General features: G+C 40.4%; 1 protein-coding gene across 2 annotated transcripts; it reads right to left on the bottom strand.

Moving 5' to 3' along the window:
- Nucleotides 1-14623: 14623 nt before the first annotated feature.
- On the bottom strand, nucleotides 14624-22642 carry GABARAPL1 (GABA type A receptor associated protein like 1). Of its 2 annotated transcripts, XM_069490368.1 has the most exons (4): nucleotides 22296-22640; nucleotides 18340-18418; nucleotides 17173-17291; nucleotides 14624-15946 (listed from the first exon to the last, which is right to left on the bottom strand). In XM_069490368.1, the coding sequence occupies exons 1-4, from the start codon at nucleotides 22383-22385 to the stop codon at nucleotides 15881-15883; spliced, it is 354 nt and encodes a 117-aa protein (XP_069346469.1). In that variant the 5' UTR covers nucleotides 22386-22640; the 3' UTR covers nucleotides 14624-15880. The 2 variants fall into 2 exon arrangements, with proteins under 2 accessions (XP_069346469.1, XP_069346470.1); XM_069490369.1 differs by lacking the exon at nucleotides 14624-15946 and having other exon boundaries at nucleotides 15959-17291; nucleotides 22296-22642.
- Nucleotides 22643-23130: the final 488 nt, after the last annotated feature.

Here is a 23130-nt window from a genome sequence, read left to right as displayed (position 1 = left end):
CCCATCTATTATTAATAGCTCCCACTTATTAATGAGAACATATGGTGTTTGGTTTTCCATTCCTGAGATACTTCACTTAGGATAATGGTCTCCAGTTCCATGCAAGATGCTACAAAAGACATTACTTCATTCCTTTTTATGGCTGAGTAGTACTCCATGGTTTATCTATATATTTTCTTTGTGCACTCATGAATTAACAGGCACTTAGTGTGCAATTGTGAATTATACTGCAATAAACATTCATGTACCGGTATCTTTTTGATAAAATGATTCATTTTCCTTTGGGTGGATACCCAGTATGGGATTGCTGGGTTGAATGGTTAAGTCTACATTTATTTCTTTGAGGAATCTCCATACTGTTATCCATAGAGATTGTACTAATTTTCAGTTTCACCAACAGTGTATAAACATTCCTTATGCTCTGCATCCATGCTAGCATCTACTGTTTTTTGACTTTTTAATAATGGCCATTCTGACAGGGGTAAGGTGGTATCTCATTGTAGTTTTTAATTTGGATTTCCCCGGTGATTAGAGATGTTGAGTATTTTTTCAAATGATTGTTGGCTATTTGTGTATCTTCTTTTGAAAAACTTCTGTTCATGTCTTTTTCCCACTTTTAATGGGGTTTTATTTTGTTTTTTCCTGTGGATTTGTTTGAGTTCTTTGTAGATTCTGGATATTGGCCCTTTATCAGATGCATAGTTTGCAAATGTTTTCTCCCATTCTGTAGGTTGTCTGTTTATTGATTATTTCCTTTGTTGTGCAGAAGCTTTTTGATTTAATAAATCCCATTTATTTATTTTTGTTATTGCTGTATTTGCCTTTGAGGTCTTAGTTCTATAAATTCTTTGGTAGGCCAATGTCTAGAAGAGTTTTTCCTATGTTGTCTTCTAGAAATTTTATGGTTCCATGACTTACATTTAAGTTTTTTTATTCATTTTGAATTAATTTTTATTTATGGAAAGAGATAGGGATCCTGTTTCATTCTTCTTCATGTTGTCTGTCTTTGATTCCCTTTCTCCCCTTAATCATTGGCCCAGTAAAAGTCTAGTCTCGTGATATTGAATAAATATCTCTTCATATATTTTTTTTTGTTGTTAAATTAAGCTAAAATAGTTCAGTGACTAAATACAACAAAAACAAGGAAAAATCTTTGGTGAAAGGTATCCCCCGTAGTCAGGCCTTCCAGAATTCTTGAACTTCTTGAACATCTTAATAACAATTAGGTGAATACCCAAGACTTGCTTTCAAAGTTTTGAAGACCTAAGTAGGAGAATAAACTGGAAAAAATCTAGAGCCTACAGATTATAAACATGATCTTCAACCTACCCATTTAGATCAGATTTTTGTTAGATCAGATTTACACAAATCTAAATGAGTCAATATAATCATATGTTATGGATGGAAAATCTCACTAATTTAGATGCAAAGGGGTTGGCTTTTTCTCATCTCACCAGTTAAATTTCAATGTATCATTTTGTTGAACAAATGTACACTAAATTCCAATTAAATTTCAATGTATCATTTTGTTGAACAAATGTACACTAAATTATTTTGGACAGGATGTTTCTGGTTCTGTGAGATGTGTTCCACACACATAAATCATCTGTGAATATTTATTTTTTTCTTACATGACTCTGGTTATTTCTTAATATTCATATCTATCATTTTTTTCTCATTGAGATTAAATCTGCATTATATGCTTAGGATAAATTCTAAGAGGGCTAACTCATTAATAGAAATGCTATAGTTTCCATGAGGCCAGAGACCACGTCCATTTTTCATTCACTGAATAATTTTACTGCTTAAGTATTTATCCTGTGCCTACTATGTGTCAGACACTGGGTTTGTAGACACACACAAAATTCTTGTTAAGTAACAGTACCTCTTTAGAAGAAACCCTCCTTTTAAAAATGTTTCCCTACCTATAAATTGAGAAACAAGTTGTATTAATATAATTGATACCTGCTTCTTGGATTGCAGTGGCAATCCATTAACAAAACTTCAAGTGAGTTGTTTGTGCCAATTTATCTTTCATAGATGCAAGTACTCAAAGAGGTGTAAAAAACAAACTGAGATTCAAACATTTAGCAACCTTTATTCAGTCTCCCCCCCTCCTCTTCTACTCAAAACAAATGAGGGGACAAATCTATATCATATTATTTTTTAAGGCCTGCATTTCCTTCAGTAATTGTATTTCAAAATCTTCATCATTGTTAGCTTTTTGAACAGAAGTATGTCCACAGGTCTGAAACAGGAATGTTAATATTTCATCTGGACACTGAAAACACTAGAGAGTACAGATAACCAAAATGTGTAATGCATCTTCCTCCCTTGGGAGAAGGTTTTTAAAAGGTTGAAAATAAATGGACGAAATGACTTCTCAATTTTTTTCTATTGTTAAGATTCTGTGGTCTTTGTTTACAGAAAGGTGACACACTTTTACTATTGAGATTGGTTGATTATGAAAAATGCTAGTTGCAGCCACTGATAATTAAGGCTCAGTGAGTTATTATTTTAAATGGATCTGGCCTGCCATCTAGTGGCCATAAGTAGATGCTCATTTTGGAACTCCAGCCCCGCTGAACTGTGAAGTGGGAGGGAAGAATTGGGGCTGGGGGCGGTCTTCTAAGTTAGCTTAGCAATGTCTTTCATTCAGATCAAAATAAAAGACAGGTGATAAAAGTAACATAGTTTATTTTCTTAAGGATGTACACAGAAACCTCATGCTATACAGTCTCCAGTTGTCTGTAGCAGAAATCTAATCCATCAACTAACTAGGATTGCCTCAGATTCTGCAACACTGCCAAATTGAAGGAACCATGGATCTGCCAAGAATTATTCTACGTCTATAACTTAGAAGTAAAATAACGCAAGTTGAGAAGAGGAGTTCTGTATTAATCAAGATTCTCCAGAGAAACAGAACCAGTTTTATATAGTCATGCATCATTTAACTACAGGGATATGTCCTGAAAAATGTGTCATTAGGCAATTCCATTGTTGTGCAAACATCACAGAGTGTACCTAAACAAACCTAGATGGTACAGTCACTACACACTTAGGCTAAAATATCACTCCTAGACTATGAACCTGTACAGCATGTTACTGTCCTGAACACCACAGGCAACTGGGACACAATGGTAAGCATTTGTGTATCTAAACACATCTAAACACAAAAGGTACCATAATAGTATGGTATTATAAGCCTGTGCGTGGTGGCTGACACCTGTAATCCTAATACTTTAGGAGACCACGGCAGGATGATCTCTTGAGGTCAGGAGTTCAAGACCAGCCTGAGCAAGAGCAAGACCCTGTCCACAAAAAATGGAAAAATTAGTCGGGCATGGTGACAAGTGTCTATAGCTCTTTCAGTGAACTATAATGACACCACTGCACTCTAGCCCAGGCAACGGAGTGAGACTTTGTCTCAAAAATAATAAAAATTAAATAAATTTAAAAATATGGTATTATAATCTTGTGGGACAAAGTCTCAAAAATAAATAAAAATAAAGAATAAATTTTAAAATATGGTATTGTAATCTTATGGGACAACTGTCATATATGCAGTCTCTTATTGACCAAAATGCCTATATGTGGCACATGACTATATATATAAATAGTGTGCGTGTGTGTGTGTGTGTGGAGAGAGAGAGAGTGAGTGTGCACATGCAGGAGGACCAGAAAGCCAGTGGTGTTAATTCCATCCAAGTCCAAAGACCTGAGACCAGGAGCTCTGACGTCGTCTGAGGGGAAGAGAAGTTGGATGTCTCAGCTCAAGAAGAGAGAGAAGGAATTGGCCCTTTCTCTTTTTGTTCTGTGGGGACCCTCGGTGGATTGGATGATGCTGCCTACATTGGTGAGGGTGGATCTTCTTTCCTCAGTCTGATTCAAGTGCTAATCTCTTCTGGAAACACCCTCACAGCCCTACTCAGAAAAACTGTTTTGCCAGCTATCTGGGCATCCCCTTAGCTCGGTCAAATTAACACATAAAATTAACCATCACAAGCTACTATTCTAGAACTACTCCCATTGTATTGTTAAACGAAGAGCACACAGTTGAGTTTTTTATAACCCAGGCTACACAAATCACTTGAGTTTGTAGAAAGTAAAAACGCCCAGACCCTCCTGGTGTCCCCCTCCAGGGGGCCCTGGCATCAGAGGTTTGGAGAGCTCGGGAGGGATGGTGATGTGCAGCCGGGATTGGAAAACACCACGTAGCCTAACCTTGCTCCATAGGATGGATGCTGCTTTTAGCTGAATGTGGCTATGAAGACCCAGGTTATTTTGTCCAAGAATGAACAAACAAGGCGGGCGTGGTGGCACACACCTGCAGTCCCCGCTACTCCGTAGTCTGACGCAGGAGGACCACTTGAACCCAGGAGTTTGAATCCAGCCTGGGCAATACCCCGCTTCACAAACAAACAAACAAAAACTCCCTACATTACAGCAGTCACATGCAGATTGTAAAAACCATTATTATCCGACTTTAAAAAAATGATTTAAAAAAATCCAAAGGATCATTTCTAAAGTTCTCCTTAGATAGGTCCCAATAAATCTTTTCTACAAAAAATATCGCAAATGACGGTCCCCTGGTCTTCACTCTTTTTCAGGCCTAAATATATTATATTGTAGATTTATTTTTATACTGCTTGTGAATTTCTGTCATTTCTTGGCAAGCGCCACTTTACCTGGTGGCCCTCAAGATTCTATCTGTAAACATAAGATCTTGTTTAAAATGCTGGTTTCTGTACAGTAAGTCCTCACTTAGCGTCCTCAATAGGTTCTTGGAAACTGTGACTTTAAAAGTAAAGTGACATATAACAAAAACAATTTGACCATTGGCTAATTATTAAAAATTTGTAAGTTAGATGATAATCATACGAATGCACCACAATAAACGATGCAGTAGGAAAGCACCCTCTTTATGTTTGTGATTGTTTGCTGTTGAACTACGTGGTGGGAAGAGATACTCCCGACAACTTTCACTTTCCAAGCATTTATTCCTTGATTTAACTCACCACCGCCATGACTGCCGCCACTCACCGATTCACCAGAAATTGGGTAGTTACCTTTTTATTCATCTTTCTTAAATGTATGTACAACTCACATTTACTTCAATTTTAATGTTAAAAATGTTTCAGGTCTTTATTTAGACATTTAGTGATGTTTTTGTGACCAGCAATATAGTATAGAAACTTCACTTGTTTGTATTACTGAATATTTGACAATAATTTGTATTCATTCATTCACTCCTTTTCTGACTTGCCAATTCCAGTTCAGGGTCGCGGGTGTCTGGAGTCTGTTCCGGCAGCTCAGGGGCAAGGTGGGAACCAGCCCTGGCCAGGACGCCGTCCCTGTAGCTGTGTTGATCATAGCCTTGTGGAAACGTTTGCAGATGTGACTCACCAGATAAAGCCAAGTGTAGTATTCTCCAATGTTCTAGGAGGAACTCCAGATCAACACAGGCTTCCGCCTGCACTTAGCAAATACTAGGTATTTTTTTCTTTTCCCTCCTATTGGAATTTCCTAATATGTTTCTCTTGCCAAATAATTGCATTTCTAATTTTATGTTTCAAGTAGAAGAGAGGTGAGTAAAACCTGAAGATAGAACCATGAAGTATAATAAGCAGGTAGACACTTAGATCTTACAAAGAAATAAAATACACAGAGCAAATGTAATGTGTGGGTAATATTCTTTTTATATAAACTATAAACTTGAAATTATCCATTATGACTTATAAGTTTTTCTATATTAAGATAATATCTTAGTTATCATCATGTAATTAGTTAATAAAAACATGTAGACATGCTCAAAACATATTGTTGAACATTAAGATCCTTTTCTGGAATGCTGGAGCTAACATATTAACATCTACCAAAAAACAGGGTTATTTTGTAGGAAAAAAACAAAACAAAAAGATTGAAAACTTGCATTTGGATTATAAGATTCTTCAAGGCTCGAAATTCTTTGTCAATCACCTACTATTCAACTAAATTCATATTAGTAGTTGTACTGGGTTGAATAGTGTCCCCCCCAAAAAATTCATGTCCACTTGGTACCTCAGAATGTGATCTTTACTGGAAATAGGTTTTTGGCAGATTTTGTTAACATGAGGTCTTACTAGATTAAGACAGGCCTTAAATCCAATACCTGGTGTCCTTATAAGGCCATGTGACAACTCACAAAGAATGTAGGACACGTGACAACAGGGGCAGAGACTGGAGTGACGTAACTGAAGCCAAGGCTTGTCAGCGACCACTAGAAGCTAGAAAGCAAGGAAGGATTCCTCCTCAGAACCCTCAGAGGAAGCACGGCCCTGCCAACGACTGGATTTTGGACTATGGCCTCTGGAACTGTAAGAAAATAAATTTTTGTTGTTTTAAGCTACCAGTTTGTGGAAACTTGCCATAGCAGGCCTAGGAAACTAACACAATTACAAACTGGGAGAATATAAATACATCAAAGCTAAAAATAAAAGGAAATACTTCCGTGTTGATAATAGAACACAGGTTTTGAAAATTCCTCCTAAGGAGAAGCCTTCAGCGAATGACGTTGAAACAGATTCTCCTAAGAAATGATCCTACTGCCTGAAACTCAGACAAATACTGCAGCTTTCCTTCACTTGACTTAAATTTTGTGAATTCATGATATATGCCAACTATTACATTAGGCAATGAGGGGAAAACAGTAAACAAATCCAACATAGAACCTCCCTTCATACCCTGAATTCCACCAAGGGAAAAAGACATTATAGAAAAACCCATGTGTATGTGTGTTAAACTGTTATATATTCCATGAAGGAAGAAACTTACATCTGACACTGAGGGAACTAATTTAGGTTGGAAGCTTCAGAGGACTCTCCAGGGAAATGAAGCTAAAATTGAAATCTGAAGAATGACTAATAAGTAACCACACAAATAGACATATATTCTAGATAAATCTTTGGAAGTCCTTGAGGTTATAAAAACTTGGTGAGTGTGAGGAACTAAGAGAGCCACCAAAGCTACGGCATAGAGTACAAAGGACACAGGGTCACTAGATGAAACTATATGCAAAGGAAGCAAGCAGGGATCATTAGGAAGTGACTTACCAATCTGTGCCCTGAAGTCTGAATTTGAAGGCTTGATTTTGCTTCCAAAGATGCCTCACCTTTACCCTAGCTAGAGAATTTTGAGATTTGTATTTAATATGTAGGATACGAAAAATGCCCAGTCTCCTTTAGTCTTTATTACTGCACATTTGTTTTAGAGTCAACAAAAATGTAGCAGGCTTTGGGACACAAAGACAAATTAAACATAATCCAGGTCTTAACTAACTGGCATATCTGTCCCAAGCTGCAATCAGAAAAGGAAAACCTAGTGTTTATCTTGATGGCTACGTGCCCGGCTAAGAAATCTCTTGCTACAGTAGAAGAGGATAATGAATGCTGAAGATCAAGCCATCTTTGCCACACCTCTCGAGACCTACCTCAAAATAATACAGAATTTTAAGATTTCTTCAAATTCTTAAGATTATTTCTACCATCTTCATATTTAGTTACTTGTGCAGTTCTCTGTTGTCATTTTAAAACAAAAGGTATACAAATGTGGTCAAAAAGTATAAATGTACCACTAAACTTTCCAGAAAAGGTTGAAATTAAAACTGGGAAAATTATGCAAATTACTTAACCTCTACCTAAAATTCCTTATTAAGCAGAAAGAAGCAAGATAGAGTTTCAAAATATTGATTTCACTTAATGTTCACCCATCTTAGATCTATTATGACTTATTTAGCCAATGTGGAAAAAAGGGGGAGGGGGCAATAATTAGCCTTATACTTCATAAAAATAACTCTCAGTCTCTTATTTGTGTAGCACCAAATTGACCTTGGGAATTTCAGAATGTTAATGTCATATTATAACTATGTAGTCACTACATTGAATTCATTTACTTAGAATAGCACCTTAATGATACAAACATTTGAAACTCATTTTGTAGTATGTGTCCCATAACTTTACTGAAAATCATTTCACTGAGATAAAGGATTGCCTGGTTGCTTGGTTAAGCAATTAATGTTTAATGTTTAAATAAATAAGAAGAATCTAGATTAAGTTGAGAGCTGGGGTGGATAAGCTGTAAAAGTTAATAAGTAAATTTCATTTCTTAGTACATGCATTCATATTCTTATTGATTCTTCATTTATCATTAGCTCTAAGGCACTTGGTGGCTAAGGACACAGAGACAAATAAGATATGGTCCCAATCCTTGTTGGACCTAAAATACAATTTGGCAAGTAATATATATTAAAAACAAAATAAATAATGCAAAAAGTGGCGACATAAAATGTATGGATGGTTTAACAGAAGTATGGTAATACAGGACACAGTGGCTACACAAAGAATTACGTTGCCAAGTTTTCCAAGGTAGCGTTGGAGGAGGTATTAGGAACTGGTTCATAAAGAGTATCCATTATTTTCTTCTTCCATAATAATAAAATTCTGAGGCAGACAGATAGCCACCCAAAATAAAGACTAGATTTTCTGAATCCACCTGCAGCTAGACGTGGCCACGTTACTAAGCTCTAGCCAGCAGGAATAAGTTGAACTGTCCTTAGCAGCTTCAGGGAACCTTCCTTAGGAGATACTTGGTCTGTTCTCTTCTGTATCTCTTCTTCCATCTGACTACAGTAAGCAGAGAAGCCTTTGACCTTAAGGATGAGGGCCACACCCAGTTGGTGGGGAGCAGAGGGCAGGAGCAGCCTGGGTTTCAGGAGGCAGAGTCCTCACACTAAACCTGGGCTTTTACATTAGAGTGGAATAAACTACTACTTTATTTAAGCCACTTTTGTTTTAGTTTTTCCATCATTCCTGGTCATACCTAATCCTCACGCAGGAGTTGCTCCTGGAGAGCTCACTGGGCAGGTGAGCTGAGTGAAGGGTGTTCCCGACAGAGAGCAACGTAAGGAGAGAGCGTGTTGTGTACAGTAACCTAGTGTATTTGTAAACAGAAGGCAGAAGCAACTCAAGAGAACAAGGGACCATCACAAAGAGAAACAAACATTCTATGGCTTCAATATTTTCTATCAAAACTGCACATGGAATCAATAAAAGACTCTAATTTGCTTTGACCATGGTGAGGGCCCAAGCATGAGATCTGCAATTAGACCTGAGACTTTAGCTACATAGCTCAACATTAGTGGCTATTTAATCTTGCAAAATTAACTCTTCTCCCTCCAGTTGCAATCAAATTGAATTAACATATTGACCCTAGTTTAGTTTCAAAGATTATCTAACTAGCACAGTGATTTATATATAATTAGCCAATAAATGTTTGTTCTCCTTTCCCTACCTTTCTCCTTTAATTTCCCTTCTTGCCTACTCATGAGTATTTAAGAAGTGTGGGTCCCTGAGTGTTTTGCCATTTAGGGCTTATAAAAATTGACTAAAATAAGGCAAAGGGAAAAAAGACACATAACTTGCGATTCCAGAATGAGCTGCTCCCCCGCACTAGACTGAACTCAGGAGGGAGGAAATGCTTCTGCCTCGCAGGTGCGGGTTGCGGAGGACACCCCACCCTGAAGCGGCCTCTGTGGAAGACAAAGACTTACATGGCTCATTCTGCCACGGTGGGACGAAAAGTAGCAATGGGAGTTGGCTATATTTGTTAATGTATGTACAGAATGATATTTGTCTGGACATTTTATAATTATTTAGCCAAAATACCAAAATAAGTTTAAAATGATTTATGATGTTAATTACAGACTGATAGGGCTGAAAAATATTCTATCTACTCTGTCCCATGTCTAGTTTTTACCTGCTGCTATGTAAAAGGAAACACACAGTGTCATCTCTGAAGACACATACCAGCCACCGCCATGAAGAAAATCAGTCCTAAAGCCTAGTCTGACAGAAAGAGCCCTCCCGGCCGTGCCCATGAGTCTGAGAGCCGTCTTTTCAGAAGTCAGTTCAACATGCTCTGCTTCATCTTCCTTGAGCCAAGCCACAGACCGCATTTTCTATTACCAATGAATAAAAAGTTGTAAACAACCTGGGAGAAGATTCCCACCAGCCGGCCCAAGTTATTGCCATTTTAGTTTCAAATGGAATTTAGTCTTAATATGTAAGAATGCTATTTAATGGTATGCAAAGAAAGGATTTACTTAATATTCATAATAAACTATGATGTAATTATATTGTGTCTACTTGACAGGAAGGAAATCCAGAATTTCATTTGTACAGATAATAAACTGGTCCACGTCACAGATCTGGTCAAGTGGCAGAGCTAGGATTGAAGAAGCCCTGTTTTCTGCCTCCAGATCTTTCTAGCAAAGCTCTAGTAAAGGGCTTTCCAAAGCTCCTTGAATGGCCTATTTGTAAAATGTGCTTTTATGAATAATTTAGTTCTCAGCTGAATTACCTAGTGCTTCAGTCCTATCAGAAAATACTATTTAAGCAGTTCTCGAGCACCAACCATATACCAGACACTGTTCTGAGCAATTTGCGTAAATCAATAAACAAAAAGTTTCTGCCTTCATGGATCTTACAACCTAGAGACAGAAGATACAATCAACGAGAAAATTATGTTAGGTAACCACTACTAAGCAAAAAAAGACAAAGAGCAAGATGAGAAGGACTGCAAGAGCCGGGAGTGGGTAGGGGTTGTTGGAATATTAGATGCTCAGAGCAGGCCTCCTTGAGATGACATCTGAGCTAAGACTTGGAGGTCGGGAATTAGCCGACATCAGCACATCAGATACGGCTTATTGTTACTTTTATTCTTTGAATACCACATGCATATTGCTTAAATTGATCAATAAGCAATCACCATTCTTTTACTAAATGATGTAAGTCAACTTTGAGCCTCTAATAAGAAGTGTAAAAATAGAAAATGTATTTCAATTCCCCACCCAAGAATTGAGCACCACTTTATGCAAGTTAGTAGCTAAGTACCTCTAAAGAGAAGTCAAAAGGATCTTAAAGACACTGCTGTGTTGAAACAGAACTGTCAAAGTAGATGGCCTCACATTGCTGAAGACACACCAGGAGAATGACTTAAGTCTTTTGTTAGTCAGTACTGAAAACACTCACACCTGCATAATGGCATGTTGAAATGTGTCATTTGACTACTTCTAAGGGTGATCACTCCCTGTTATTTCAAACTCTGAAAATAATCTGGCTGTGTGCACTGTATTTACAAAGTACCAAAGTGCCTATAACTGTAAGAAAAAAAATAAGAGGAAATGAAAATGAGGCATGGCCCTACAACAAGGTAAGTAAATTGACATTATCAGTCCCATAGCTTTGGAAACAGAGATGCTAATATTTATGGTTTGTTTTTTGTTGTTGGTGGTGGTTTTGTTTTGGTTTTTTTTTTTTTTTTCTTTTTTGAGCCATTTATCAAAATAGCTGAGAAAAACAAGCTCTATAGCTCTGTGTCATCCACAGGATAACACGCCAGAGGCTGGAGCTGACCAAAGTACAGAACTCGCACTGCAATAATACCCAGGCAAACAGAGGGAGGGTGGGCAGCTGGGCAGCAGGCAGGGCCCAGGAAGGAAACACTCCATTAACTCAGAGCTGCACGGAGGAGACAACCTGGACTCAGAAACACTCAAGGACAAAACGGGCACAGTCTGAAAATATTTGTTAGTTTCATGCAGCTAAAAATAAATAAAGTTAAATCGATGCTTGGAGCTTGTTAAAATCTGTCAAAGTAAAAATATCCAACAGAAACCACAGCTAGAAATAATCAAAGACAAATTTTATATAGAGTAAAAACTAGATAAAATGAATGTCTCAACTAGTTTATTTTCCAAAATGACCGAATCTTTTCATTTTTACAGCTGACTTGGCCCTGTATCTATAGGCATGTGTATCTGCATGCTCCCTTCACATACAACTTCAAAATTATGCCATACTTATTATAGCTGAGGGTAATGACACAAATACAGTGGGGAATTGTACACTTAGTGTACGTTCCCAAGGCAACTGTAACTGGTAATCTCGTGTCTGAAGGGCCACTGTAGTGGCCAGGTGACTGTACACCACCACCCTGGGGAGTACTATTCAGATGCAACAGTGACACCTGGTTGTGCGCTAGGCAGTGAACTCATCTGCCTGGTTACCACTGTACATTAGTTAACCATCAGTTATTCTTTTGCTATCTTAACTTCTGACTGCATAATACAGTCTATAATTTTTTTAAGAGGTACACCATGCTTTGAAGAAGAAAACAATTCAGCATCGGAGAGGAAACAGAATAAAGCAGAATAGCCATTCACAAGTGGAGTTCTTTTTCTTGTCTCCACCTATAAGGGGTTAAGCCCCATCCTAGGGTACAATAAATCTGAATGGCACAGGCATTGCGTGTCTCTTGATGGAAAGAAGCAGCTTCAATTTTGATACTAAGTATAAAGAGAGTGATCACATATATTTTGTTCACTGCAGAACTTGCAACTGTGAAATAAGAAACCACTAATATATCAATCACGACAATAGGCATAAATCAAGACCATCCTCAGCAAACCTAGATGTATGCTTAACTTCACATACTTGAGATCTTTCTATCAAAGTATACAGAAGAGCTAAAAACTCATCTCTGATACGAATGTCATACTGACCTCCAAGAAAAGGAAAAAGATTATTTGACCCATGATTTAAACTTCATCTCCAGAAAGCAGCATCAGAGTAAGTCAATCGTACATGAGAGATGGGGCCCAGGTTAATGGAAGGACACTTCTTACACTATTTTTAGTTCTAGACAAGCCTCACAATGGCCTGAGGGCACTAAGAACCATCAAAAGTTAACTAACAGGAACCAGGGAGATGTCGCTGAGAGACACTGACATTCAGGAAAAAGCACCAAATCCAAACCAGAGCACTGAAATACGAGTATACATCCTGGCTTTGTCTCTGAACCTGGCTAAATTACTAATATTTAAACTTTATGGATCTGTAAAATCAGAGAGCTGGTCTAAAATGCTATGTAATGTTCTATCCAAGGATAAAATTAGTTCCCCGGAAAATCCACAGATAAGTCGGCCTAAAATAAGCAAAGGCTTTCTGGGAGAGACAGAGCCTCTAAATCCAAACTAACTCTGGTTTGGCAATGACCTGCAGCCTCTTGCCCTACAGGTGCGTACACAGGGCTAGGACCTATTAGGTGACTGTTTTATGTTTTTTGTTGTTGTTGAGACAGAGTCTCAGTCTTCTGCCCTGGCTAGAGTGCCATGGCATCAGCCTAGCTCACAGCAACCTCAGACTTCTGGGTTTAAGCAATCCTTCTGCCTCAGCCTCCCGAGTAGCTGGGACTATAGGCATGCACCACCATGCCCAGCTAATCGGCTAATTTTTTCTACATATTTTTAGTTGTCCAGCTAATTTCTTTCTATTTTTAGTAGAGACAGGGTCTGGCTCTTGCTCAGGCTGGTCTCAAACTCCTGAGCTCAAACGATCCACCTGCCTCGGCCTCCCAGGGTGCTAGGATTACAGGCGTGAGTCACCGGCCCAGCCTAGGTGACTGTTTTAAACATTCATCCACTCTCATTCCTAAGTAGTGGATAAGAGTACTCCTTTCAAAACACATTTCATACCTAACAACTCAAATATTAGCTTCCTTTTGCCTTTATTAGGGAATACCCCGATATTTTTTTCAGTAGTGACAGGTGTCAATTTTCAATGCTTTGCTCAAAATTTCTTAGATTTTCCATAATTTTCTGCATGTGGTGCTTGCTGGGCTTGGGCCTCTTCCTTTTCTGTCAACCCTGACTTAACTTTTAGAACCTAACTTTCAGTAGCTGGTAGAATCCTGCCATGGATCTATTATGACTTCCTACATCTTTTTTGGTGGCTCTCCTACATTTCATAAAACTACAGAGGTAGACACCACTTGGAGATACAGATGCAAAACATAAAAGAGAGTTAGAGATGGGTTTTAAGGTTCATTATGAAAGGAGTTGCTACTAATCTGTTTTTCATTCTCTCATATAACTTGCACACCCACAGCCCACCCACATATTGGTTCCTGACAACTAAATGAAAGACTTTCATACTGTCAGAAGACACCACGCTTGTTCTGACACCAGGAGCCCGGCTTAGGTGCTATTTTCTGCTTTGGGAGAGGGTGGCTTCATACTGATCAAGCTGTAGTGGAGAGAATGAGGAGTGCCTGGGACTTTCAGCAAAACCTGATGCCCAGAGCAATGACTCTCAAACTTCAGTGTGCAGCAGGAATCATATGAGGAGCTTGTTAAAAATCAGACACCTACACTGAGATTCTGAGTCAGCTAAATCTAAGACATGGCTTAGACATCTGAATTTGTAATTAGCACACCCACGCCCCACTCCTATGGTAAGTAGTCTTCCACCTTCGGCCTTAAGAAATACAAAAAGCGATGACAATGCACTTATCCATGGAGGAGAAAATCACGCACATATCACCAAGCACCAGGCACACTGCTCCACCAAACATTCACCTTGGACAGCAACTCTGGGTCAGTAAAGAGCTGAGTAAACACGCGCAGGTCTGGCCATATGTGCACATTCATTGCTAATAGCCTCCTCCACACGAAGTTCTTCATTCAAAGAATCCACATATCATCTATTCTAATGCATACTAAATAAAGGCAACATTTCTGAACTCAAGATGGATTTTTAAGATAAGCAATTATTTTATTTCCTTGGCCTGATGGCATTAACTTCGTTATACAAGAACCTGCAGCTGATAAAACTGATACACAGGTTTCCCCCGACAGGAAGGACCCTTTTCATTATCAGAGATGAATTGACATGTCACATCTGAGTGTAATTCCTGCTCCCCACCCCCACCCCACATAGGCCCTAAGTGAAAATAAATCAATAAAATCCCCATGAATTACTGAAAGTCATCCCTCCAAACTTTTCTAACTAGCAGCTGCGGCGGATGCAAACCGAAGGAGGGAAGCAGCCGGCCAACACGTAGCATTCCTGTGCGTGTGAGACTGCAGGGCAGCAGCACGGGAGCAAGAATTCTGGATGAGTGGGAGGTGCCATCTACCTTACCTCATACCTGCCCCTTCCCTACAAAAGACATCTCTGTCCCTATACGTGGAAAATGCTAAGGAGGTGCTGGAGGAGTGGTTTTAGTCTGCAATTGGAAATGCCTGAGGCTCATTAAATTCCAAAGTAGGTGTGGGCTAAGCGGCACCAGAGAGAGAGCAAGTTAGATTAGACTGAGATGCTCGACACTCCATCAATTCCAGTTTAATGCTATCAAAACTATCTTCGTAATCATAACCACCTTAATAAAAGGTAAGAGAGCGCCATCTAAACTTCTGGGTCGATGTCTACTGCCACCCCTGGGGTGGCACTGTGACATCTGTGAGATTATGACTGGGATGGGAAGGAGGAGGTGTGAGATCAGGGGCCACAATGCTTCAATTACACTGTGTCTTTTGGTCCCCAGGCGTGGTCCATTAACTACCACAAGTCCTAAAACATTCTTGTCCCCTTTCCCTACTTGTCTTTTGCAAATGTCAAAAATCAAATCTCTGCCCAAAGAGCAGGGAGTTGCTACTGGACTGTAATCATCACTGGCCCCAGCGCACCCACCTCCTGACCCTTCTATGAAATTGCACAAAAATTCATTCTCAAGAATGCTGTGAAATTATGTCATCTCCATTCCTCTATGGAAGCCAATCCTACAGCTCTGTCCTGACATGCTTTCTCCCTGGGCCGAGGAAGCAGCAAAAAATATCAATTGAGCATGTAAAAATGTGATGATGGTGTGTGCGGTGTAATGTTTCTCGATGTCTTCACCTTCTGTCTCCTCCATGGTGGGAGCCTCCCTCTCCTTCCCCAAGTCCCACACACGCCCCTCCCCTACCCCCAGGTCCAGGTGCTCCCATCTGCTGGGCTTCCACCACTCACTTCCCATAGACACTCTCATCACTGTAGGCCACATACAGAAAATAGTCTTCCTCGTGGTTGTCCTAGGGGAAGAGATAAGACAACAGTTTAGAAAATGTTCACATTCATCTTCTCTAGGATTCTGGGCTGCACACAACCTTGTAGGGTAGGTCTGGAAGGTATCATCCACCCCCATTAAAAAGAGGAAGAAAGAATATACAGAAGTGGTTGGAATTAAACTCTGAACTCTTGATTCACAAACAAAAAAGCTTCATGGAGAACATAATACTCACAGGTGTCAGGGATACAAAGACGACTAAAGGACAGTTTGTGCCCTTAAAAAGTTCACGCTAGCAAGGATAGATCCCACAAGACATGTATACGGGAATATATACTAATAGGGAATATATGCTACGGAATAAAAGATTAGAGTTCACTAGAAGTTTATGTAATTCACTATTGGGACACAGCAGAAGGTAGCATCTTATGTGAAATAGTTTACAAAATAATACAGTTATGATATTAGGCTATATTTATAGTATGATAAAGTCCTTTAGTATAGTTTTCTCATATTAGATTCTGACACTTTACCAATTACACTAAATCACATAAATTATTTTCCCTGGTTTTATCTGTTAAGACCAATGAATCCATTAAAAAACTCTGCCCTAATAGTAAAGTTCTTTTTAGCTGATTTACTGCGGCCAGATAACGGGGAGTCTCCTTCACAGTGTTTGTTCTAAGAAGCAAAGCTGCCCATGTTTAGATCTAAGGGGTTGCCTAAAGCCAAAACTTTAGAGTTTACAGAGGGTGCTGTGAAGAGAAACCTTCAGTTTGAGGAGGTTAGCGTCAGAGTTAAAAAGGGGCTGGCTTTACTATTATTTGCTTTCTCATTTTGTTGTTAAATGGGAATAAAACAATGAACTGGGATCTGAATGCATAGTTCACTACAAATTATATGTCACCAACAAGACTAACAGGAACTGCAAATGGGTAAATGCTCTGGCATTTTTGCTTTTAGGAACCATTTCCTGCTCTTTCAATAAAAACCATCCAGCATTAAAACACTATAGTCAGGAAAGACTGAGAAGAGATTTCAAAAGGATTAGATCTAGCAGAGTGCTCAATCCGTAAAGAACAAGCGGTATCTAATCTCCCGGAGCCTTGCACTGCCATGTGTAAGAGGATCCTGACAAATAACACCTTCTGCCCCACTTCCCAGGTGTGTGATCAACATACACGGAACAAAAGCGAGAGGATGCCAGGCTGCACTGGACGGCATCCAGCATTGTGTGGCCAGGACCATTACCTCATACAGCTGGCCCATGGTAGCACTAGTGGGGGGGATAGTGTTGTTGACAAAGAAGAATAAGGCGTCCTCGGGTCTCAGGTGGATCCTCTTCCGGATTAAGAAGTAGAACTGGCCAACTGGATGAAGGAAGAAGGAAAAGAAAGTCAAGAAGAAAGAAAACAAGGGATTAGAAGGGTAAGTCCCAGGAAAAAATCCTATTGCATCTGTTCCCGTGAGAGTAAACACCAGCTTTATATACCATCTGAGTAGAGCCAAATACTGTCCTAGAGCTTCCAAAATAAAAAGTGAAACTCAATGAGGCCCATGTAGTCCCTGACATGCCATAGTAGAGTTTATATCTCAGACCTAATGTTACTATATTCACTCATAGCCTGAGGACTACTTTAAGAGAATACTAGGTGTATCCAGACCAAATCATTCCCATCGTTGTCTAAACCTGACTTCGAAACACCCTTTCATCCCCACTCCCACCCTTAGAAAAACTAATAATGGAAAAGATCTACTGGACTCTGGTAATCTTAGCGTGGTCACTCAACTCCATGTTGGGGCAATGAGTGGAGATCAATGCTTTGCCTTTTCCTGAAAATACTGAAAATTTTCTGGAAGGCTGATACTCAAATCTATTAACTCTGGACGAAATGTATCTATAAAATCTTTCCAGTGTCTCCTAGATGCAGTGGGTATTCCATTAAGGATCAAGGTGAAGACTGAATATATTCTTTATAATTCCAAACAGAATCTACAAAACCTATTACAAAAACAAAACAAAACAAAAAACCCCAAAACAACTGGAGCTTGAGGAGACAAAGTATTTAGTTAAGAAATTCTAAAATGTGATCCTCCCAAGAAACTAGGCTGGTTTTCCTTTCGGAACAAATTTTTAACACAATAACAAAAGCTGAAATTTAAAAGTGGCTTAAATAATGAGCATCTGATCTTTCCTTTCAATGTTTTGTGCTCTGTTTGTCTTAAGTCAAACAAGACATGGTGACGGGAAATGCTTAAGGGAAGCGGTGATGTCATGTTTGAATGAGCTAACTCTCTGGAGAATCCCACTCACTTGTTCGCCTCTGTACTTCCTCTCAATCTCACAGCTCATGCAAATAATAAGGACGGAGAATGCTTTGTCACAGGAGGAAGGGTCGGGGAGGGAAAGAGCATTACCGGTGAGGTCAGAGGGCACTAGGTACTTCCTCTTGTCCAGATCAGGCACCCTGGCTTTCGGGGCCTTCTCCACGATCACCTGGAAGGAGAGGGGGTGAGTGGGGAGATAAAAACTACAGAATCCAACCTGGTGTTTTTCCTTCCACATCCTACAGCCACCCTATTGGAAGTGGGTTTGTCTAGGCCCAATACAACTTTTCCATTTCTTATGTCCCTCTACCCCTGACAAAACATATGGGGAAATGGAATTCCGTGAGGGGTGTTATAGTTTCATTACTGCAGTAAGAAAAGACTACAGAGTGCACATGATGAAGAGCAAAAAGAACCTTGATTTTAAGTAATTACAAGTTACCTACATGATATACTATAGGACATACATTTTCTGGTATGTAATTAGACCATCAAGAAGACTGGGTCTTCTCAGATGGTCCTGATCACCTATTAGTTTTATTCTTTCTTATAAATACCATTTATTAAAAGTGCAAATAATGTGTAAATTTTATACTTTGTCAAAATTTCCAATAAAGACTGCAAAAAATGTTTCTACACTATTAAATAAAAAAAAAGTGTTAAAATAGTTCTTGTAATGACATTCTGTAATATGATGTCAGTATAATAACCCATTTGCCAATAATGATTCTGTTAGAATTTTAAGGAATTTTCATTGTCCATATTACACATTTCGACAATACTTCCAAGTTTTATAAAGATCATGTATTTCTGTAATAAAAACAGAAAAAAATGAAGAGTGACATATATAAACTAACAGATTTTTCATACACTTAAACTTACAAAATAGAAAATATCTATTATAAAACCATGAGCTTCAAATTTTTAGTATAGAAAATAGAATCATTCTAGATACAAAGTATAGAAAATATAGAAAAGTTAAAGTGAAGAAGCAGAAACAAATACTGGACAAGTATTTTTAATGGCTGTGTGAACTTTAACTGATTACTTAACCTCTCTGAGTTTCAGTATTCCAAGGAGTAAAAGAAAGGTAACATTTCAACATGTCATTTACAAAGTTATGGTATTAATATGATATGAACTTAAGCAATACATAAAAATTTATGTGAAAATGCTTCATAAATTATAAACTATTTAAACATGAAGATTAACTTGACGAGAGAGGTTTAAAGCTTTTACCTTAAAGGAATAGATTAAAATTAATGAAAAACGTGTTTTGTATTAACAGAAAGAACCCTGCACCAGGAAGACCAGGGGGACGTGATCACAACTTAAACTTAAAAATAAAAACTGGGATAGAGAAATTTGAGTCAAAAATGAAAGAGAAAAAGTAAGAAAAGCTCCAGAGAGAGACCAGTGAAGGCACAAGAGTGGAGATGGACAGAAGACAGCATAGTTGATAAAATCAAAGGGAAACAGAGGGCGCCTAGCATTGTAACTCTGAGACCTGGCAGCTCCTATCAGTAAGAAGAGATGAAACCCATAAAGGAAGGTACAGAAAGAGCGATAAAGCAGACTAAAGTAACTTGAGTGCAGGGACGCATTCGGAGAGGAACAGGAAGGGGAGGGTAATCACTAAAGCCTTGGTTTACCAGAAAACATTTCGGGTTTCTGGGAATCGCAACTCCACTCCTCACTTACAATGGATCCTGGGCTAGAAGCTTTGCCTCTTCGGGTCTCAGTTTGCCTCATCTGTAAAATGTGGCTAACATTCAATAGGGCTGTTAACGAATTTTTTAAAACAGACCATCTGTTCCTAACACTTTCTTGCTATGTTGCAGGTTTTCAATATGCTGTATCTATTAAGATAATTTCACGATCCCATGAACCCGCTCTCTCCCAAGGCATAAGCACACCTATTCTTGCGGACAGTAGCTATACAGAGATACTGGCGGGGCTAAGCTCAGGTGATGTAAGCAGTCCAGTATGTGACTGATAACATCAGTGGTCAAGGGAAGGAAGGGGCTTTGCTTTAGAAATCATTTACTCTCGCACCCTCTTTGGAGTTGACCGAAAACGGGGCACTTTGGCACAGCAAGATTAAGGGTTCTCCCAAAGGGCACAGTGTATTTCCTCGAAAGTTCAGTTTGGAGGAAAATGTGTAAATTTTAATTAGATTTATGAACAGGTCCATAACTTATGTAAAGGTACTGGAACACAGCCTTGTACTCAGCGAGTTCTGAATAAATGGCAGTAATTTTGTTTCCTGGGTTGCCTTTCTGGCACCACACTGCCCTGTCGTGCACCAAAGGCAGCAACAGTTTATCTTCTTCCAATGCTTAACAGTGCGAGGCACACAGTGCATACTTAATTAATTCTGGTTAACAGAATTGCTTTAGAAATTGAGAACGGGTATGCCATGGAGGGTATGGGCTCACAGAGCTCCACAGCTCAAGAGACAGGGTTGGAATCCTAAGAAACAGGGTTGGAATTCTGGCTCTGCCACAGACTAGCAAAGTGAAACCTTTAGGAAGTTACTTCACTTCTCTATGCTTCAGATCATCCATCTGTAGAATGGGGATTATAATCGTTTGAGGATTAAGTGAATGAACATGGAAAGAGTACAATACTGCCAGGGACATGGTAAGCTATCAGTGAAAGTTAGCTGTCATTTTTAAATATTACTTGAGTAGGATTGGTATAACTAGAATTAAGGGAAACTTTAAAAGCAGGCATCCAGAGGCCAGAAATCAGGCAAGTAATTTGTGAAGGATCCTTTATTGGGTCGGGATTAGCCCCCCCCGCTTTCAGCTGAAAACCCTTTCGTGTGTAATTCCTGGGAAATGGAAAAGCCCTCCTCGTGTCTTCTCTTCCTTACAGAAAAAGTGCAAGGGCTTTCTATTGCTGGGCTAAGGCTCAGGTTGCTTCTGGTAGCTATAAAACCATGCAAGTTAGGTAAAGATTGAAGAAGAATCCCAAAGGGTGCCTGCGGGTCAAGAAAAGACATCAGGTAATTGCAATTCTTTTACCTTTAAGTTACTGTAATACTTATCCTAATGCCTAATGCCTGAAGATAAACAGCACAACCTTAAAACCTCCGCTACCCCATCTCCAAAATCCAGCAGCTGCTGTCACCTCTACCACACTTAGAAGTCTTCTGCCTTCCAACTCGGCTGCGCAGCCTACAGTAGAGAAAAACCCAGACGAGTGGGCGGGGGAGGGCTAATGGGAGAAAACGCCCGGATGCTGAAAGATGCCTTAATATTTCTTCTCCGATCCTCCTCACTGCCTGCACTAGTTTTAACTACTTAATCTGGAGTCCAAACCGAAAAGAAAAAGGCTCAGCCCTGCCTTACTGCAGCCAGGTTCTGTCGTATGAGGATCAATACCGGGGAAGGGCTGGCCGCCCCCACTCGCCCAGGGGACCAGAACGCCCAGGCAGGCGGGCCGCTGCGCAGAGAACGTGACCTTGTTTCTGGGCCAGGCCTGTCTTGTGGCGCACCCCTCCCCTTCCCCAGTTCTGAGAGAGGACAATAAAGAATCTACTGGCTTCTGAACCTTTTCCTCCCAAGCCCAATGACAGGACGAACAAAGTCAACTTCATTCAAGGGGAACGATCCAAGGCAGAAATCGGTGGAAGAAAACGCCACCGCTTCGGTCGCTGCCATGACAATCGTCCTGCGTTGTCACACGCAGCAAACCCACGGCCCCATCCCGATCGCTCCCGCACAGACGGCCCGATTCAGTGAACATCTCGACCTACACACGTTCTGAATACTGCTGAGTCACTGAACGCGCAGGCTCGGCTCTAAAAATGCGGTCAGCTCCACAGATGGGGACCGGCCCTGGGGATGCGGGTTTTAACAGGCCCGCAGTCTGAACGTCCATTGGCTCTGGGCGTGAAGGGCGTTCAGGGTTAAAGGATTAGAGGGACGTCCCTTCTCCAGAGCCCCCACGGCGCCCTAGGGCAGCCATCACAACCCCCACCCCCACCCACGACGCCCCTCCCCCGTCCTCCTCCCCCTCCCCGCTCCCCTCGCACTCACAGGGACCCTGTCCGGATATTTCTTCCGGATCTTTTCTCCTTCCTTTTTCCGATATTCAAAGGGATGGTCTTCCTTATACTGGAACTTCATGGTGGACCGCAGGGTTTCCAAAATCCCCGAACGGGGCCTGCCTCCCTCGCTGCTGGCTGCGTCTCTCGCGTCCTGCCTCCCTCCTCCTAGTTCAATATGTTATCGGAATCGCTTCGGAAATGTCAGCTCCCGTCGCAACACTGCCTGGCCGAGCGTTCAGAAGGGATCTCGGGGACCTCTGCCTGGAGATAAGCGACGGCCAGGTAGAGAAATCCCGGCGGCTTTCCCGGAGAGCTGGGAACACAAAAACACCAGGCGCGCTGGTGCGGTGACGTCACGGAGCCCCGCCCCGCCCCGCCCCCAGCCTGCGGGACGCGGCAGGATCCGGGGGTTGGTGCACGGGGACATTGTCCATTTCAGTATGTTTTCTTTCTGTCTAGGCTTTTTCCAACTCGATTTCCTTACAAACAAACATGAAAACTTTCTAATGATTATTTTATTGTGACTGTGACATTAAAGATGGCTTTTAGGCAAAAAAACCCAAAATGTTCTAAACATGTCTTTTTCCCTCTCCTTCGCTGTTTCTTGGTTGGGTCCCAAAACAAATACAAAGGGCGAAAATGCAGCCTTTTCCAGCTGGTGGGTATCTGGCGTCCGGCGCTAAGAGCACTGGGTCTCACGGGATCTCTCTGGCCAATGGACAAATGTCCCTTTGCCCGGTCGGTTGCCCCCGCCTGGCACCTCGAGTGCTCGGCCGGCGGCCTCCCGCCGTGCCCCCCTCCCCCGCGCTGGCCTCGTTTTGTTT

Source organism: Eulemur rufifrons, chromosome 16 (genome assembly GCF_041146395.1).
Source record: "Eulemur rufifrons isolate Redbay chromosome 16, OSU_ERuf_1, whole genome shotgun sequence".
NCBI classification, from domain to species: domain Eukaryota; kingdom Metazoa; phylum Chordata; class Mammalia; order Primates; family Lemuridae; genus Eulemur; species Eulemur rufifrons.
This window is presented reverse-complemented; position numbering and strand designations above follow the sequence as displayed.